The sequence below is a fragment of the Coregonus clupeaformis genome, chromosome 15 (assembly GCF_020615455.1).
Source record: "Coregonus clupeaformis isolate EN_2021a chromosome 15, ASM2061545v1, whole genome shotgun sequence".
Classification (NCBI taxonomy): domain Eukaryota; kingdom Metazoa; phylum Chordata; class Actinopteri; order Salmoniformes; family Salmonidae; genus Coregonus; species Coregonus clupeaformis.
In genome coordinates, this window is record NC_059206.1 from 54,900,659 (window position 1) to 54,922,035 (window position 21,377).

A 21,377-nucleotide genomic window follows, 5' to 3' on the forward strand; every position below is an offset into this window, starting at 1 on the left:
CTCCCCTACCCTGGGCCAATTGTGCGGCGCCCCATGGGTCTCCCGGTCGCGGCCGGCTACGACAGAGCCTGGATTCGAACCAGAATCTCTAGTGGCACAGCTAGCACTGCGATGCAGTGCCTTAGACCACTGCGCCACTCAAAGGGTGCCAGCTTTGCAAACCATCTCTGCTCGCATGCATCGTCTCGGCTTTGTAAGAATATATTTGAGTGGATTGTTGTCGGTCCACACAGTAAACTTATGCCCTCGCAGCCAATGGCTGAATTTATCATGAATGGCCCATTTCATGGCTAGAAATTCCAGCCGGTGAGCAGGATACTTGGATTGTGCATGATTAAGAGATTTACTAGCAAAAGCTATCGGCCTGGCTATGTCCTTCCCATCTTGCACTTGTGATAGTACAGCTCCCAAACCACTAGTAGATGCATCCACGGAAAGTAGAAATGGCTGAGAAAAATCTGGATGAACCAGCAGTGCCTGGTCAACTAGTGCTGATTTCAAAGCTTCAAAAGCGAGTCGACATTCGGCAGTCCAGTCTGCAGCAGTGAGCCTGCGAGGGGGACCAGGCCTCTTCCTACCCTTGCCTCTCCTAGGCTTCTTCTGACCTGTAGTTAGCTGAAACAATGGCCTAGCAACCATGGAACAATTCTCAATGTAGTGCTGATAGTATACTACCATACCAAGGAAAGAACCTATTTTGATAGGAGACGGTGTGACACCATCAGCTTCCATTATCTCACTCTCAGTCACATTCAAAATAGTTTGAACTTTAGCAGGGTCAGTGGCTACACCCTCCTGAGAAATGATGTGGCCCAAAAACTTTACAGAACTCCTCAGAAACTTGCACTTAGACGGAGACAGTTTAAGGTTGTGCTCCTGCAACCGCTGAAAAACCATCTCAAGTCTCTGCAGACTATCTTCCTCCGTCTTAGCAAAAACCATCAGATCATCCAAGTAACAAAGGAGACTTAGAACGTTTTGTTCACCAAAGATGGTCAGCATCATTCTCATAAAAGTAGCCGGGCTGTTGCAGAGGCCCTGAGGTAACCGATTGTACTCGTGCAGACCTAAAGGGGAGGAAAAGGCAGTGCATTTCTTGTCCTCTTCATGCAGTGGCACGTTGTAATACCCTGACGTCAAATCCATTGTGCTGAAGAAGGCATTACCTCCCAGCGCGGCCAGTACATCGGCCTGATGAGGCAGGGGATGAGCATCCTTTACTGTGCGGGCATTTAACCACCTGAAGTCAGTACATAGGCACAAGTCCCCATTCTTTTTCCATACCAGCACCAATGGTGAGGCATACTCGCTGCTGGATTTTCTGACGATTTCCTTTTCCTCCATATCATCCAGTGTTTCCCTGAGTTTTTGGTAATGAGCTGGAGACAGCCTACGATAAGGTCATCGAAATGGGCGGTCATCAGTCAGCCGTATGTGAAGGCAGAACTCCTTTGCCTCGCCACAATCTAGGCTATGTCTAGAGAACACTGTGTCATACTTCCCAATTAAGTTGACAAGTTTATCTTTCCAGAACTGTGAAACTGGACACTCCTCAACAGACAGGCCTTGAAGTCCAAGATTCCTCAGTGTACTGTTGCCATTATCTACACTGCCACCAACTGAACTCTTAGCTGTCAGACTGCCATGTGATCTGTCACATTGAGCCTTTGCCACATTCTGATGAGCTGCTTGCTGCTTGACATTAAAATACTCCAATGCAATGCAAGGGTACACATCCGCCACTTTAGCATTTCGTCTCAGGGTAACTGGCGATGTTGTTGGATTCACAATCTTCACAGGGAGCCATCCATCCCCCCACAGAGGCGTAACTACTCTCCCCACTAGTATGTGTCGATTCACACAACGAGACGTGCTGGGCTCGACAACAACAGTACTGCCCACAGAGAGTTTTGTCTTTGGGGGTAGGCGGCCCCACACCAGATGCTCACTCATGGGTTGGAGCGTTACTGCTCTCTTCAACTTAATGGTGCCCACTTTATCTGGGATGGAGTCTCCTCTCCATCTCTCCAGATTTGACATCACACTGGCTAGAGGAACCTGGTGTACCCGCCACCCGCCAGTAGCTGTCATTTGATTTGAACTGTCTAATCAGAGACTTCAACACATTAGTGCCCACAATGAGTTCATCAACCTGCCCATCAACAATAAGCACTGGGACTACATAACAGAAGCCATAAAGTTGAATTTTTAAGTCACACATGCCCACTGGGCTAGTTTGTTCCCACCACAACCCACCAGGATGATGTCTGAAGGAGCTAGAAAGTTCCCCTCTACCACTCCTGCCTCCCTCAACCGAGGTACAATATCTGCGCGCAGAGTAGTAGCCATGGACCCACTATCTAACATCCCCTTCAGCTCAACTTTATCCTGCACTAGCACAGTGGTGTAAAACAAACTGTCATTCTGAGTAATTCTCATTGTGTTCTGAAAAATGACTGTGTTGTTCTTGGGTACTGACTCACAAAAGTAAGAATAAACAGATTGGATATCATCATCAGTGGAGGAAAAATAAGAATGCCCCACATTGCCCTCCTCAGAACGGAGGCTTCTAGTTTTCCTGAGACCTGCCAGTCTGTCCACATCCAGGGTTCTGTCGCTGCCCAGCCTCACTACAGTCAAAGCTCATGTGGCCCGGAGAAAAGCACAGCTGGTGCATCTGACAGTGAGCTTTGGTCCAGTGATTAGTGCTTCCACAGACAGCACACTCATGCTGATGTTTGTGGAACTGTTTACGGGGCCCTCTACATTTAACATGTTTAAGTCATTTAGCAGACGCTCTTATCCAGAGCGACTTACAGTTAGTGCATACGTTACTTTTTTATTAATTTTTTTCATACCCGCCGTGGGAATAAACAAGGTAGTCAGTGGAGGAATGCGCCCAGAGTGAGACAAGTGCCCAGAGCCACACATTAAGACAGGAGGAGAGGAAGAGAGGGACAAAGAGAACAAGGTGGACAGCGGAGGAATGGGCTCAGGGTTATGCGGAGTGGCTCTCTCAGCAGAGAGTTGACCAGTGAAGGATGCAGGCCCAGAATGGGAAACCGACTAGGACAGGAGGAGTAGGAGGGAGAGAACAAGGTGCCCAGTGAAGAAATGGGTCGAGGCCCATGCAGTCTCTCTCAGCTCTGAGGCCTGTAGTGTACCCCTGTTTGTACCTGTAGGATAGGCTTGGTCCAGGTGGTGCAGCGGTTGTTATGGTTGACGTAATACGTGCGTCCCTTGGCGTTCTTCCTCTCCTCCCATCCCGGAGGCAGGCCTGGTGTGGTCAGGGCATAGGCTGCCGACTGAGACTGGACCAAGCAAGGGAAGCAAAACGGCAAGTTAGTCACGCTTGACAATATAGCCATCTATAAGAAACTATTAGATAGAATGTATTGTATGAACTGTACTTTTTACACATTGATAAGAAATATAGAAACAGTAGGAGTGGGTTATTGTCTAAAATAACAGGGTATTTGTACTCTAAAAACCAAACTACAGTACAACAAGTACTGTGTACTCCCGAGTGGCGCAGTGGTCTAAGGCACTGCATCGCAGTGCTAAACTGTGCTACTAGAGATCCTGGTTCGAATCCAGGCTCTGTCGTAGCCGGCCGCGACCGGGAGACCCATGGGGCGGCGCGCACAATTGGCCCAGCGTCGTCCAGGGTAGGGGAGGGATTTGGCCGGCAGGGGATGTAGCTCAGTTGGTAGAGCATGGTGTTTGCAACGCCAGGGTTGTGGGTTCGATAAAATAATGTATGCACTAACTGTAAGTCGCTCTGGATAAGAGTGTCTGCTAAATGACTAAAATGTAAATGTAAAGTAGCCTAGTACTATTGTACTACTGCAGTTTCTCAGAAACTCACAGAAGCAGGCCAGCAGAAGCAGGACAGCTTGAGAAAAAACAAACACACAATGACAAACAAACCACATAGAGCAGCTTTCAAACCTTTCACATACACAGTATAAAAACCATAACTTGAATCACAGGTGGACTGATCAGGAGCAGCACAACCACATCACAAAAGTACAAACACTCAAATACAAATACACAGCCATTGAACTCCATATAAAGAAATGTGTACAGTGCACTTATTGACTTGCTAAGTGAGTTGAATTCCCCAAAACTGTCTGGAGTCCATTCAGTGGTCTCACAACAGAATACAGAAGCAGGAGTGGGAACAGGTGGTCTAGTCTCTACAAGTCCTAACTTCTTAACCATATGTGGGACTGAACACCAGCTTGATTGATAATGTTTGTGGGGAGGGAGGGAGGGAGGTGGACAAAACAACAACGGTGCAGAGAGAAAGGATATTCAGATGACATAGAGGTGCACTGATGTACAGCAGGTAGACTGGGACAACATTACCATGGGCTCCTCAACTCCTGTGACTGTTTGTGCTCTGGTTCTTCTGGTCTGGGAGGTCTGCTGGTAGAACACAGCTTCCTTTAGAGGAACACACTATAGAGTGGGGGGAGGTCTTAGTGTCAGGGGTCAGGGACAGATGACCAGTGAGGGGGAGGCAGGGGGTCAGAGGGGTGAGGCGTGGAGGAGGTAAGATTTGTACGGGAAGGTTTCTTTAGAGTTATAGAGACCAGTGGGTGAGGTGGGGGACAGGTGGACCAGTTGGTGAGGGTGGGGGAGGAGGAAAGACTATCGCGTTAGGGGCAAGGGTCGTGGAGGTGAAGGGGGAGATGCCCAAAGCAGCAGACCACATGTAAGAGATCGGTGAGGTAAGAGGCACATGGAATCAGATTACAGTAGATTATTATGGAGTCAGAAAACGGTGGATAGATTTTTACTGTTTGATTGGATTATAGGTTAAGAGTGACAAGGGTCAAGGGTCAAGAGGCGACAAAAAACTGGATAAAAGCTTTCAATTGATTTTTCTGGTGTTGTTTTGCAGCGTAAGTACAGTTGAAGTCAGAAGTTTACATACACCTTAGCAAAATACATTTAAACACAGTTTTTCACAAATCCTGACATTTAATCCTAGTAAAAATTCCCTGTCTTAGGTCAGTTAGGATCACCACTTTATTTTAAGAATATGAAATGTCAGAATAATAGTAGAGAGAATGATTTATTTCAGCTTTTATTTCTTTCATTACATTCCCAGTGGGTCAGAAGTTTACATACCCTCAATTAGTATTTGGTAGCATTGCCTTTAAATTGTTTAACTTGGGTCAAACGTTTCGGGTAGCCTTCCACAAGCTTCCCACAATAAATTGGGTGAATTTTGGTCCATTCCTCCTGACAGAGCTGGTGTAACTGAGTCAGGTTTGTAGGCCTCCTTGCTCGCACACACTTTTTCAGTTCTGCCCACACATTTTCTATAGGATTGAGGTCAGGGCTTTGTGATGGCCACTCCAATACCTTGACTTTGTTGTCCTTAAGCCATTTTGCCACAACTTTGGACAATATATTCACATAACGTGCTTCACAGTTGGGATGGTGTTCTTCGGCTTGCAAGTTACCCCCTTTTTCCTCCAAACATAGCGATGGTCATTATGGCCAAACAGTTCTATTTTTGTTTCATCAGACCACAGGGCATTTCTCCAAGAAGTATGATCTTTGTCCCCATGTGCAGTTGAAAACCGTAGTCTGGCTTTTTTATGGCGGTTTTGGAGCAGTGGCTTCTTCCTTGCTGAGCGGCCTTTCAGGTTATGTTGATATAGGACTCGTTTTACTGTGGATATAGATACTTTTGTACCTGTTTCCTCCAGCATCTTCACAAGGTCCTTTGCTATTGTTTTGGGATTGATTTGCACTTTTCGCACCAAAGTACGTTCATCTCTAGGAGACAGAACGCATATCCTTCCTGAGCGGTATGACGGCTGCGTGGTCCCATGGTGTTTATACTTGCGTACTATTGTTGAGATGAACGTGGTACCTTCAGGCGTTTGGAAATTGCTCCCAAGGATGAACCAGACTTGTGGAGGTCTACAACTTTTTTTCTGAGGTCTTGGCTGATTTCATTTGATTTTCCCATGATGTCAAGCAAAGAGGCACTGAGTTTGAAGGTAGGCCTTGAAATACATCCACAGGTACACCTCCAATTGACTCAAATTATGTCAATTAGCCTATCAGAAGCTTCTAAAGCCATTACATCATTTTCTGGAATTTTCCAAGCTGTTTAAAGGCACAGTCAACCTAGTGTATGTAAACGTCTGATCCACTGGAATTGTGATACAGTGAATTATAAGTGAAATAATAAGGTTGTAAACAATTGTTGGAAAAATGACTTGTGTCATGCACAAAGTAGATGTTCTAACTGACTTGCCAAAACTATAGTTTGTTAACAAGAAATGTGTGGAGTGGTTGAAAAACGAGTTTAAATGACTCCAACCTAAGTGTATGTAAACTTCCGACTTCAACTGTATATCTTTGTAATGATGGTTAATTGGTTATTTATTGGAGGACCTGGTTCATTCGGATCAGAAAAAGTCTCAATCTCATTGATAAAAAGCACTAAAACAACACTAGTGGAAGAAACAGATGTTTTCATTTTTTGATGAGATTAACAACAGAGGTTTCCCCTCTCTGGCAAAGCAACGTCTAAAACCACTCATATTTTTACTGCTCAGATACAGAAAGAAAATACATTTTAAGCTTTCTAACCGCTCAGATAAACTTAATTTTCTTAAACTTGTATTTTCTTTGTGAATCATGCGTGTTAGATCTGGCACAACAGGTCTTACTGATTGCAGTGTACCAACTTACATAAAGAGAGGGGAATAGAGTGTGTTGCCCTGAGTTACACCAGCTTAACACTACCCACCCACTCAGCTAAATAGCAAGGAGAAATAGTGTGACTGTGACAAATCTAGCTGTGTTGTTCCTAGGCTCACTGGGTAAAGGCACAGTCCCACCACATAACTTTGGGACAATGGGACTGACTTACTTTCACTCCTTCTTTGTCATTACTAACATCAACACTAACGGCAGTCTATATTTGATCCTAAAGCATTATTTTCTATGGCGATATTGTACAACACACCCTTTACGGCAAAATGTAAAATCTACGATTTTGCTGCCATGTAATCCACAGACACCCCCAGGCAAAACAGGGAATAATACAACATTAGGCCTACAGCTGAGCCAGCCGTTCATGATGACTAATACCATTTGGCTTCTCTCCCTCTACAATAATTTAGGAAGTCTCACACACTGTCCATGTGGAGGACCATCCTAAGGACAACATCAAAAGAGTTTATAACAGCCTTATCATAAGCTTTGTATAGATTGATAGTCCTCTGAGGTCAAGTGCACTCCACAGCAAAAGAGAGACTGCACAGTCAGGGGGATAATTGCATAACCAACCACGATCAACCTACACATCCTGCCTAAGAAAATGTGTCAAATCAAACCATTATATGCACAACATGTGGGGCCTTAATCCCCGGGACTCGAAAGAGGAAGTGGCGGCAAAAGAGAGGCAGGCGAGCCGGTACCCTGACGAGACTACGTCTGCGAGCAAATAGACAGCCACTGCCCTCTGTTCTATTGGAGAACGTGCAATCAATGGAGAACAAACTGGACGAGCTCCATTCGAGACTATCCTATCAACAGGACCTGAAAAACTGTAGTATCCTATGTTTCTCAGAGTCGTGGCTGAACAAGGACATGGATATACAGTACCAATCGAAAGTCTGGACACACCTACTCATTCAAGGGTTTTTCTTTATTTTTACTATTATTCTACATTGTAGAATAATAGTGAAGACATCAAAACTATGAAATAACACATATGTAGTAACCAAACAAGTGTTAAACAAATCAAAATATATTTTATATTTGAGATTCTTCAAAGTAGCCACCCTTTGTCTTGATGACAGCTTTGCACACTCTTGGCATTCTCCCAACCAGCTTCACCTGGAATGCTTTTCCAACAGTTGAAGGAGTTCCCACATATGCTGAGCACTTGTTGGCTGCTTTTCCTTCACTCTGCGGTCCAACTCATCCCAAACCATCTCAATAGGGTTGAGGTCAGGTGATTGTGGAGGCCAGGTCATCTGATGGTTTAACACTTTTTTGGTTACTACATGATTCCATATATGTTATTTCAAAGTTGTAGAAAATAGTAAAAATAAATAAAAAACCCTTGAATGAGCAGCTGTGTCCAAACTTTTGACTGGTACTGTACATCTCGCTGGCATCGTCAACACTGGACGGCAGACTTGGGTAAGACGAAGGGAGGAAGGGTGTGTCTCTTTGTTAACAACAGCTGGTCCGCAATCTCTAATGTTAAGGAAGCCTTAAGTTTTTGCTCGCCTGAGTTAGAATACCTCATGATAAGCTGCAGACTATACTATTTACCAAGAGAGTTTTCATCTATTTGTTTTCGTAGCTGTCTATTTACCACCACAAACCGATGCTGACACTAAAACCGCACTCAACGAGCTGCATAGGGCCATAAGCAAACAAGAAAATGCACATTCAGAGGCAGCGTTACTCATAGCCGGTGATTTGATGCAGGGAAACTGAAATCCGTTTTACCTCATTTTTACCAGCATGTCACCTGTGCAACTAGAGGTGACAAAACTCTAGATCACCTTTATTCCATACACAGAAACGCATTCAAGGCCCTCCTTCGCCCTCCCTCAAATCAGACCATAACTCTATCCTCCTGCTTACTGCTTACCAGTGACGCGATAAATACGGAAGTGGTCCGATGAAGCGGATGCTAAGCTACAGGACTGTTTCGCTAACGCAGATTGGAATATGTTCCGGGATTCATCCGATAACATTGAGGAGTTTACCACATCTGTCACCGGCTTCATAAATGCATGTACATTGAAAGAGGCCTGAGGAGGAAGGAAGGAAGGCAGATGGTTTGCACTGCAGTGGATAGCAGCCGTCTTACGGGCTCCTGACCTATTTTTTATTGATTTTTTACACACAATTTGGTGTCTCCGCCATCATTTAAATGACTTTACAAAAATATGTTCTTGCTAAGTCATTTAAATGATGGCGGAGACATTATATACATTTCCATTTTAGATGTTTGTTTCATATACTCCCCGATAACAAATTATACAAAAAGCAGAACAGTCCAGCGATAGTTTGGTACAGCTTTCTGTGAGAAAAGATAATGCGAAGAGAAGAGTCCCCCCTATTTAGCTTAACATGTTGCCTGTAATCCATGGCTACTGGTTTGAGTATGTACTTACGGTCACTGTGGGGTCAACATCGTCGATGCACTTATTACTGATGCCGCGGGGCCAGACGGAATACCAGGACATGTACTCAGAGCATGCGGTGACCAGCTGGCAAATGTCTTCACTGACACTTTCAACCTCTCCCTGACCCGGTCTGTAATACCAACTTGTTTCAAACAGACCACTATAGTCCCGTTGCACAAGAACGCCAAGGTAACCTGCCTAAATGACTATCGCCCCGTAGCACCCACATCTATAGCCATGAAATGCTTTGAAATGCTTTGAAACTCACGCCAATTTGCATACTGCCCCAACAGATCCACAGATGATGCAATATATATTGCACTCTACACTGCAATCACCCACCTGGACAAAAGGAATACCTATGTAAGAATGCTGTTCATTGACTACAGCTCAGCATTCAACACCATAATTCCCTCCAAGCTCATCAACAAGCTCAGGACCCTGGGACTGAACACCTCCCTCTGCAACTGGATCTTGGACTTCTTGACGGGCCGCCCCGAGGTGGTGAGGGTAGGCAACAACACATCCGCCACGCTGACCATTAACACAGGGGCCCCACAGGGGTGTGTGCTTAGTCCCCTCCTGTACTCCCTGTTCACCCATGACTGCGTGGCCGTGCACGACTCCAACACCATCATCAAGTTTGCTGACGACATGACGATGGTAGGACCGATCACTGACGATGAGGCAGCCTATAGGGGGGAGGTCAGAGACCTGGCAGTGTGGTGCCAGGACAACAACCTCTCCCTCAACGTCAGAAAGACGAAGGAGCTGATCGTGGACTACAGGAAACGGAGAGGCGAGTTCGCCCCATCCACATCGATGGGGGTGTATTGGAGCGGATCGAGAGCGTCAAGTTCCTCGGTGTCCACATCACTAAGGAATTAACATGGTTCACACAAACCCACACAGTTGTGAAGAGGGCACGACAGCACCTCTTCCCCCCCAGGAGGCTGAAAAGATTTGGCCTGGGCCCTCAGATTCTAAAAATATTCTATAGCTGCACCATTGAGACCATATTGACTGGCTGCATCACCGCTTGGCATAGCAACTGCAAGGCAACTGACCGCAAGGCGCTACAGAGGGTGGTGAGTAAGCCCTGTACATCACTGGGGCCGAGCTCCCTGCCATCCAGGAACTCTATACCAGGCGGTGTCAGTGGAAGGCCCAAATAATTGTCAAAGACTACAGCCACCCAAGCCATAGACTGTTCTCTGCTATCGCACAGCAAGCTGTACCAGTGCAAGTCTGGAACCAACAGAACCCTGAACAGCTTCTAACCCCAAGCCTTAAGACTGCAAAACAAGGCTGATAAATAGCTCATCAAATGGCTACCTGGAGTGACCCTTTATTTTACTAACTCTCTTGCACTGACTATGCACACACACTGGACTATACCCATTCCCTCACACATACTTACATTGACACCCCAACACACACTCACACACACACATAACATGCGCACACATGCACACCGCTGCCACACATACACACCAGAGCATATGAGCGGAGTGGAGCGGGAGCGAGCGTGGAGCGTGAGCGGACGGATTTTGAACAGAGCGCAGAGCGGCATTTTTAAAAGGACGGAGCGTCGCCCTATGTCCCGCTCCAATTTCGCTCGCTCACACCACGAGTCTGAAGCATGCTCAAGCCTGACCCAGAATCCATCTGTTTAATTTAATTTGTGTCGTCCATGAATTTGTATTTTATAGAGCGAGAGGAGCAGCAGCAGCAACAAGAGAAAAGGGTTGAGGAATTCAAAAGTTTATTCACTGCACGCAAAGGCCCAACCATAACAAGGGAGAGAAAAAGAGAGCTGGATGTAGCATTTTTTTAAAATGATTTTCATGGACTATGAACCGCTGAGTAAAGGAGAACGCGAAGGGATGCAACACTTCGCCAGCGCAGCTCAACCGGGCTACACCCCCCCAAGAAACTATGATAAATCAGTACTTTACTTTGTCAAATTTACATCTGAGATGCCCCATTCACATGCTTCAGCTGGCGATCAAAAACGCCTTTAACGAGCACGACAACATTAATAGGCTGTTAGTGAAAGTCGGGCACCTGGTGAAAAGTGTACGCAAGAGCACAGAGGAAACCGACCAATTAGGTGTCCGCCCCACAAATGCCTGTGCCATTCGATGGAGCAGTCAGCTGCGGATGATTCAGTCGTTCATCCGGTTGTTCCAAAAAGACCCGTTATGGCAAAACAAACTCAAGTCTAATGTTGCTAACATCACCCTGAATCAAGTACGGCAGCTGACGCACCTTGTCAGTGTGCTGACACCACTAGCAGATCTCACAGACAAAATGCAGAAGGAGCTGGGGAACCTGGGGATGATCCTCCCTGCTGTCACAGAAATCAAATCCCTGCTCACCGATTACACTCACGCTGCACTTCCAATGGGCATCGCTGCTTTTGCAGAAACATTGACAAACAACGTGTCAATTCGCTATGGAATATACTATACTGATTAACATCTCATTTTAGCGTCAGTGTTAGATCCCCGTTTCAAGACAGAATGGATAATCCGAGATGAGTCTGTATGCAACAAATTCGGGGAGATAAAGTAAGGCTGTGGTTTAAGCTAAAAGTGAAATAAATGCTGATTTTGTTCCTTTTTTGGAGTGAGCGGGGGGCGATTTGAGTGGAGCGCGATGCAAACTGCGTTGAGCGCTGAGCGATAATGAGCGGACTGGCCTGATGTGGCTTTGAGCGGGGGGAGCGGAGGGGTGAACAGCTCCGTGAGCGAGGAGCTGAGATTCTCACCGCTCCACTCCGCTCATATGCTCTGATACACACTCACCCAAACACCCTTTCACACTCATTACATACACTGCTGCTACTGCTTCACATACGCTGCTGCTACAGCTCAGTCTTTTATCTATCCTGTTGCCTATCAACTTTACAAATATCTACATACAGTGGCTTGCGAAAGTATTCACCCCTCTTGGCATTTTTCCTATTTTGTTTCCTTACAACCTGGAATTAAAATGGATTTTTTAGGGGTTTGTATCATTTGATTTACATAACATGCCTACCACTTTGAAGATGCAAAGTATTTTTTATTGTGAAACAAACAAGAAATAAGACTGAAAACTTGAGCGTGCATAACTATTCACCCCCCCAAAGTCAATACTTTGTAGAGCCACCTTTTGCAGCAATTACAGCTACAAGTCTCTTAGGGTATGTCTCTATAAGCTTGGCACATCTAGCCACTGGGAATTTTGCCCATTCTTCAAGGCAAAACTGCTCCAGCTCCTTCAAGTTGGATGGGTTCCGCTGGTGTACAGCACTCTTTAAATCAATTGGATTGAGGTCTTGGCTTTGACTAGGCCATTCCAAGACATTTAAATGTTTCCCCTTAAACCACTCGAGTGTTGCTTTAGCAGTATGCTTAGGGTCATTGTCCTGCTGGAAGGTGAACCTCCATCCCAATCTCAAATCTCTGGAAGACTGAAACCGGTTTCCCTCAAGAATTTCCCTGTATTTAGCGCCATCCATCATTCCTTCAATTCTGACCAGTTTCCCAGTCCCTGCCGATGAAAAACATCCCTACAGCATGATGCTGCCACCACCATGCTTCACTGTGGGGATGGTGTTCTCGGGGTGATGAGAGGTGTTGGGTTTGCGCCAAACATAGCGTTTTCCTTGATGTCCAAAAAGCTCAATTTTAGTCTCATCTGACCAGAGTACCTTCTTCCATATGTTTGGGGAGTCTCCCACATGCCTTTTGACGAACACCAAATGTGTTTGCTTATTTTTTTCTTTCAGCAATGGCTTTTTTCTGGCCACTCTTCCGTAAAGCCCAGCTCTGTGGAGTGTATGGCTTAAAGTGGTCCTATGGACAGATACTCCAATCTCCGCTGTGGATCTTTGCAGCTCCTTCAGGGTTATCTTTGGTCTCTTTGTTGCCTCTGATTAATGCCCTCCTTGCCTGGTCCGTGAGTTTTGGTGGGCGACCCTCTCTTGGCAGGTTTGTTGTGGTGCCATATTCTTTCCATTTTTGAATAATGGATTTAAATGGTGCTCCGTGGGATGTTCAAAGTTTCAGCTATTTTTTTATAACCCAACCCTGATTTGTACTTCTCCACAACTTTGTCCCTGACCTGTTTGGAGAGCTCCTTGGTCTTCATGGTGCCGCTTGCTTGGTGGTGCCCCTTGCTTAGTGGTGTTGCAAACTCTGGGGCCTTTCAGAACAGGTGTATACAGTGGGGAGAACAGGTATTTGCTACACTGCCGATTTTGCAGGTTTTCCTACTTACAAAGCATGTAGAGGTCTGTAATTCTTATCATAGGTACACTTCAACTGTGAGAGACGGAATCTAAAACAAAAATCCAGAGAATCATATTGTATGATTTTTAAGTAATTAATTTGCATTTTATTGCATGACATAAGTATTTGATACATCAGAAAAGCAGAACCTAATATTTGGTACAGAAACCTTTGTTTGCAATTACAGAGATCATATGTTTCCTGTAGGTCTTGACCCGGTTTTCACACACTGCAGCAGGGATTTTGGCCCACCCACATACCTTCTCCAGATACTTCAGGTTTCGGGGCTGTCGCTGGGCAATACGGACTTTCAGCTCCCTCCAAAGATTTTCTATTGCGTTCAGGTCTGGAGACTGGCTAGGCCACTCCAGGACCTTGAGATGCTTCTTACGGAGCCACTCCTTAGTTGCCCTGGCTGTGTGTTTCGGGTCGTTGTCATGCTGGAAGACCCAGCCACGACCCATCTTCAATGCTCTTACTGAGGGAAGGAGGTTGTTGGCCAAGATCTCGCGATACATGGCCCCATCCATCCTTCCCTCAATACGGTGCAGTCGTCCTGTCCCCTTTGCAGAAAAGCATCCCCAAAGAATGATGTTTCCACCTCCATGCTTCACGGTTGGGATGGTGTTCTTGGGGTTGTACTCATCCTTCTTCTTCCTCCAAACACGGCGAGTGGAGTTTAGACCAAAAAGCTCTATTTTTGTCTCATCAGACCACATGACCTTCTCCCATTCCTCCTCTGGATCATCCAGATGGTCATTGGCAAACTTCAGATGGGCCTGGACATGCGCTGGCTTGAGCAGGGGGACCTTGCCTGCACTGCAGGATTTTAATCCATGACAGCGTAGTGTGTTACTAATGGTTTTCTTTGAGACTGTGGTCCCAGCTCTCTTCAGGTCATTGACCAGGTCCTGCCGTGTAGTTCTGGGCTGATCCCTCACCTTCCTCATGATCATTGATGCCCCACGAGGTGAGATCTTGCATGGAGCCCCAGACCGAGGGTGATTGACCGTCATCTTGAACTTCTTCCATTTTCTAATAATTGCACCAACAGTTGTTGCCTTCTCACCAAGCTGCTTGCCTATTGTCCTGTAGCCCATCCCAGCCTTGTGCAGGTCTACAATTTTATCCCTGATGTCCTTACACAGCTCTCTGGTCTTGGCCATTGTGGAGAGGTTGGAGTCTGTTTGATTGAGTGTGAGGACAGGTGTCTTTTATACAGGTAACGAGTTCAAACAGGTGCATTTAATACAGGTAATGAGTGGAGAACAGGAGGGCTTCTTAAAGAAAAACTAACAGGTCTGTGAGAGCCGGAATTCTTACTGGTTGGTAGGTGATCAAATACTTATGTCATGCAATAAAATGCAAATTAATTACTTAAAATTCCTACAGTGTGATTTTCTGGATTTTTGTTTTAGATTCCGTCTCTCACAGTTGAAGTGTTCCTATGATAAAAATTACAAACCTCTACATGCTTTGTAAGTAGGAAAACCTGCAAAATTGGCAGTGTATCAAATACTTGTTCTCCCCACTGTATATACTGAGATCATGTGACAGATCATGTGACACTTAGATTGCACACAGGTGGACTTTATTTAACAAATTATGTGACTTCTAAAGGTAATTGGTTGCACCAGATCTTATTTAGGGGCTTCATAGAAAAGGGGGTTTATTTAATTTTTAGCATTTTTTTCATTTCACTTCACCAATTTGGACTATTTTATGTATGTCCATTACATGAAATCCAAATAAAAATCAATTTAAATTACAGGTTGTAATGCAACAAAATAGTAAAAACGCCAAGGGGGGTGAATACTTTTGCAAGGCACTGTAGCTACCTCAATTACCTCGTACCCCTGCACATTGACTCGGTACTGGTACTCCCTGTATATAGCCATGTTATTTTTCCTAATTATTGTTATTCACTGTGTATTTATTCCTCATGTCACTATTTCATCTTTAGCTCTGCATTGTTGAAGGACCCGTAAGAATGTCACTGTTAGTCTACACCTGTTGTTTACGAAGCATGTGACAAATAAAATGTGATTTGATTTGAAAAAGAAAGTAAGAGGCGGAAGAAAAAAGGAGACAGGAAGAGGAGAAGAAGAAGAGAGCAGGAGACAGGAAGAGGAGAGGAAGAAGAGAGCAGGAGGCAGGAAGAGGAGAGGAGGAATAGAAGGAGAGGAGGAATGAGGGAGTGTATCCTACCGCCGGAGGAGGCTGGGCTTGGTCACTGACCCCATCTGTCATAGTGGAGGAACGCAGTCTGGAAGAGAGATGACACTGCTGAGGAGAGGGAGAAAAGGGAGAGAGGGGGAGGGAGGGTGGGAGAGAGAAAGAGAGGGAAGAAAGGAGGGGGGAGAGGGAGAGAGAGAGCGGGGGAGAGAGGGAGAAGCAGAGAGAGAGAGGGACAGAGAGAGGGGGTAGACAGAAAGAGACAGGGAAGAATAAAAGTGAGTGAGGGAGTTAGCAAAGTGAAAACCTCAGTTTCCACACATTTTCCACAAATTTCCATATTCAGCAGTTACCTCAGATGACCTTATATTAACACTAGATTCAAACTGTTCTCACCACAGCAGAGGCATGGCTGGGTCCGGCCACCTCTCCATTGATGTCGGGCGGGGGGGCGTGGAGGCCGGGGCCAGGGGTCGGTGTGAGGGACAGGCGCAGGTTGATCTCCTCTGAAAACTCCTGGTGAGGCGGGGGCGGCGGCGTCTGGGGGGTGGGCATCGACATGATGGAGGAGAGGGGGCCTGGAAGCAGGTCGTCTGGACTCTCTTCTGTGATTGGATCCCATAACTGTAGACAGAGAGGACAAGACACTCAAAGTACTGGGACATCTGGTAATGGTCAAGCTAATGACATGGTCAACACCGGCAAATTTGGCCACTATATATAGCTGGCTAGCTAGCTCATTTTAATTTATTGTATTTTGCAGCTTCCAAGGAGCACTAACTTTTCACATAAAACATGGGATTTAATCATATATTATTCCAGGGTGTTCTACAGGCTTCCCTGAGTCCAGACAGACCCTGCATCCGGAGATCAAAGGTAACACTCACGTCATCCATGTCCCTGGGTTCTATGTGTTCATCCTCGAGGTTCTCAGAGATGTGTCGTCTGGAGTGGAACACTCTGTGAGCCTGGATGTTGTTTGCACGCTGCTGATTGTCATTCTCCACCTCTGAAACAACATCCCTGGAGTAGAAGAAAATACATTTACATACATGTTACAGAGAAAACAAGAGAGGACCTAGTACCGAGCCAGTGGGGCCATCAGAGGAGCTAGTACCAAGCCCTGGGGACACCAGAGGACCTAGTACCGAGCCCTGGGGGACGCCAGAGGACATGGTACCGAGCCATGGTTAGCATCAGTTGTGAGACCACTTGGTGCAGACACAGATCCTCTCCACGTCACCTGGTAGGAGCAACCTGTCAGGTAGGAAGCAATCCAAGAAAATGCAGAGCCTGAGACACCCAGCCCTGAGAGGGTAGAGAGGCTCTGGTGGTTCACACTGTCAAAGATAATGGTGTATGAAAGCCTAGCAGGAGCCTAGGTAACCCTAACCACAACCATAACCCCAATCTTAACCCTGACCCTGACTCTGACTTTCACCCCAACCCTGACCTTAACCATAACCCTAACCCTGACCCTAGAGCTGCTCTGATAGCATTATGTACGTACACATTGCTGGGTCGTTTCCACTGTGTAGATCTGTTGTTGTGGTTGACGTAGTAGGTTCTGCCCAGGTTGTCCACCTTCTCCTCCCATCCTGGGGGCAGCGGGGGCTCAACCGCCTGGGGCCTCTGGACGCTAGGGTCGGCCAAGTCGTTCACCTCCCATCCCTGAGAAACACACAGGCACAGGAGGAAAGAGTGCTCAAAGATACAGTCACAGAGAGAGACACTGGACAGCCAGGAGAAAAACATAGGTCTTTCTTTTGGGTGTATGTTACATTCCACTGTCACGACCCATTTTCAATGCCCTGGCTGAGGGAAGGAGGTTCTCACCCAAGATTTGACGGTACATGGCCCTGTCCATCGTCCCTTTGATGCGGTGAAGTTGTCCTGTCCCCTTAGCAGAAAAACACCCCCAAAGCATAATGTTTCCACCTCCATGTTTGACGGTGGGGATGATGTTCTTGTGGTCATAGGCAGCATTCCTCCTCCTCCAAACACGGCGAGTTGAGTTGATGCCAAAGAGCTCCATTTTGGTCTCATCTGACCACAACACTTTCACCCAGTTCTCCTCTGAATCATTCAGATGTTCATTGGCAAACTTCAGACGGGCATGTATATGTGCTCTCTTGAGCAGGGGGACCTTGCAGGCGCTGCAGGATTACAGTCCTTCACGGCGTAGTGTGTTACCAATTGTTTTCTTGGTGACTATGGTCCCAGCTGCCTTGAGATCATTGACAGTATCCTCCCATGTAGTTCTGGGCTGATTCCTCACCGTTCTCATGATCATTGCAACTCCACGAGGTGAGATCTTGCATGGAGCCCCAGGCCGAGGGAGATTGACAGTTATTTTGTGTTTCTTCCATTTGCGAATAATCGCTCCAACTGTTGTCACCTTCTCACCAAGCTGCTTGGCGATGGTCTTGTAGCCCATTCCAGCCTTGTGTAGGTCTACAATCTTGTCCCTGACTTCCTTGGAGAGCTCTTTGGTCTTGGCCTTGGTGGAGAGTTTGGAATCTGATTGATTGATTGCTTCTGTGGACAGGTGTCTTTTATACAGGTAACAAGCTGGGATTAGGAGCACTCCCTTTAAGAGTGTGATCCTAATGTCAGCTCGTTACCTGTATAAAAGACACCTGGGAGCCAGAAATCTTTCTGATTGAGAGGGGGTCAAATATTTATTTCCCTCATTAAAATGCAAATCAATTTATAACATTTTTGACATGCGTTTTTCTGGAATGTTTTGATGTTATTCTGTCTCTCACTATTCAAATAAACCTACCATTAAAATTATAGACTGATCATTTCTTTGTCAGTGGGAAAACGTACAAAATCAGCAGGGGATCAAATACGTTTTTCCCTCAATGTACATACATACATACATACAGTGGGGAGAACAAATATTTGATACACTGCCAATTTTGCAGGTTTTCCTACTTACAAAGCATGTAGAGGTCTGTAATTTTTTATCATAGGTACACTTCAACTGTGAGAGACGGAATCTAAAACAAAAATCCAGAAAATCACATTGTATGATTTTTAAGTAATTAATTTGCATTTTATTGCATGACATAAGTATTTGATACATCAGAAAAGCAGAACTTAATATTTGGTACAGAAACCTTTGTTACATACATTTCCTGTAGGTCTTGACCAGGTTTGCACACACTGCAGCAGGGATTTTGGCCCACTCCTCCATACAGACCTTCTCCAGATCCTTCAGGTTTCGGGGCTGTCGCTGGGTAATACGGACTTTCAGCTCCCTCCAAAGATGTTCTATTGGGTTCAGGTCTGGAGACTGGCTAGGCCACTCCAGGACCTTGAGATGCTTCTTACGGAGCCACTCCTTAGTTGCCCTGGCTGTGTGTTTCGGGTCGTTGTCATGCTGGAAGACCCAGCCACGACCCATCTTCAATGCTCTTACTAAGGGAAGGAGGTTGTTGGCCAAGATCTCGCGATACATGGCCCCATCCATCCTCCCTTCAATACGGTGCAGTCGTCCTGTCCCCTTTGCAGAAAAGCATCCCCAAAGAATGATGTTTCCACCATGCTTCACAGTTGGGATGGTGTTCTTGGGGTTGTACTCATCCTTCTTCTTCCTCCAAACACGGCGAGTGGAGTTTAGACCAAAAAGCTCAATTTTTGTCTCATCAGACCACATGACCTTCTCCCATTCCTCCTCTGGATCATCCAGATGGTCATTGGCAAACTTCAGACGGGCCTGGACATGCGCTGGCTTGAGCATACTTGTTCTCCCCACTGTATATATACACATATCCTTTAAAAATATTCCCCTTTATTACTTTCTAACCCCACCCCCCCCTTCCCCAATTGGAGTAAACTAGTGAACAACGCTTAGGCCTCTCTTTCCAGCTTATACATACTATATACATTTTATGGACACAGTCGATTTTACAATAATTCTATTTTGTTTGTCTTTACTCCTGAACTTCCTCTACCCTCAACCTCTCCGATCATTTTCATGATGTCCATCCGGTTTGCTTCTATATGCCATATCTTTCAAGAAAGCTCTCAACCTATATACTTATTATGGACAGAGTAAGCTTTACATTAGTTAACTTGTTGTTGTTAGTTGTTATTAGTCCCATCCTTCAGCTCCATTCAACCCCTCCCATCTATCTCTTAACACCATCCATATTGGATATCTATTTGCCATATATTTTTCAACTGTACTGTGATGTTTCACAAAAGTTCTGAACCCTTCTATTCTCATTGTTTCTACAGATTGTAAATTCAAAATAAACATTTTTGCTAAAAGTATTATTATATTATTGATCGATTGACTATCACTTTTCATGCAGGGTTAGCGCCAGGTAAATATTGCAATCCTTCAGCCATTCCTGGACCTGTGACCAAAAACAAGCTACAAATGGACAGTACCAAAACAAATGATCTAATGATTCTGTCTCTTCGCAGCAAAATCTGCAGAGCTGGGAAGATTTTATCCCCCATATAACTAACATTCTATTGGTAGCAAGAATTTTAAAGTTTGAATCTGGCGTCGTTTTGCGTATCAGTTCATAAACACTATGCCATGGAATCGGTACGTCAAAAATCTCTTCCCAACTATTTTGCAATCTGGCTGTCAATCCTTTGGTCCTGAAATTGTATACTTTTTTATTTATCACAAGTTTCTTTAACCAATTATGTTCTTTAATGCAGGGCTGACAGACAAGTTCCTTACTTTTTCCCCCTTCCACTTTCTGCTTCCATTTTTGCGGTAAGGCTGCAATTATTTGGTTGTAATTTTGGAAAGAGCAGACATTTCCATATGTTTTTGTTAGCTGCATGTGCGACATAACTCCACCAGTCCTACCGATGATATCATTTATGAAGATGATACATTTTTCAATTTCTTTTAAATAAAAAAAATAATGTTTTTTTTTATCAATTAGGATATTTGAGTTTAACCACAATATTTGTTGCATTATTTGTTCTGTCGTTTCTGGAGGATTAAATTGAAATTGCAACCAACTTTCTATGGCTTGTTTTAGAAATAGTGATATTTGGGAGATTATTTCCTTTTCAAATAACTGAAAGTGAGAGGTTGTAATCTGAATAAAGGGAAAAAGGCCATTCTTGAACATGGGGTGAGACAATCTTACTAATTTGCTAGAAAACCAGTTTGGATTTAAGTATAACTTTTGTATAACTGAAGCTTTTAGTGATAGGTCTAATGCTTTAATATTTTATAATTTCTGTCCTCTGAATTCATATTCATTATATAAATAGGCCCGTTTAATTTTGTCTGGCTTGCCGTTCAAAATAAAATGGAATATTTTCTCATATAATTTAAAAAACTGGTCGCTAGGCGTAACAAGACCATAAGCAAATAGGTAAACTGGGATAATACTAAAAAGTTAATCAGGGTGATTTTTCCACAAATAGACAGGTATTTACCTTTCCATGGTAGCAAGATCTTATCTATTTTTGCTAACTTTCTATTAAGATGTATTGGAGTGAGATCATTTATTTACATTTACATTTTAGTCATTTAGCAGACGCTCTTATCCAGAGCGACTTACAGTTATTGCATACATTATTTATTTTTTCATACCCCCAGTGGGAATCGTTTGGGATATCTATTCTGAGTATATCCACATCACCATCAGACTATTTTATTGGTAAACTACAATATAATGTAAAAACTATATTTTTTAGTGATCCAATACGTAATATAGTACGTTATCATCATTTGGTTGTACTCCAGAGA

General features: G+C 44.8%; 1 protein-coding gene across 3 annotated transcripts in view; it reads right to left on the bottom strand.

The window, feature by feature from the left end:
• Positions 1-21,377, bottom strand: part of LOC121582732 (E3 ubiquitin-protein ligase NEDD4-like) — a 120,781-nt gene that overhangs the window by 82,011 nt on the left and 17,393 nt on the right. For 2 of the 3 annotated variants that reach the window (XM_041898792.1, XM_041898793.2), the window contains exons 5-8: positions 17,151-17,311; positions 16,528-16,663; positions 16,037-16,264; positions 15,674-15,751 (exon numbers count right to left, since the gene is read on the bottom strand). In XM_041898792.1, coding sequence (XP_041754726.1) covers positions 15,674-15,751; positions 16,037-16,264; positions 16,528-16,663; positions 17,151-17,311 — 603 coding nt within the window. Of the gene's footprint in view, positions 1-3,176; positions 3,312-15,673; positions 15,752-16,036; positions 16,265-16,527; positions 16,664-17,150; positions 17,312-21,377 lie in introns of all 3 variants that reach the window. The other variant, XM_041898791.1, reaches the window with a different exon arrangement.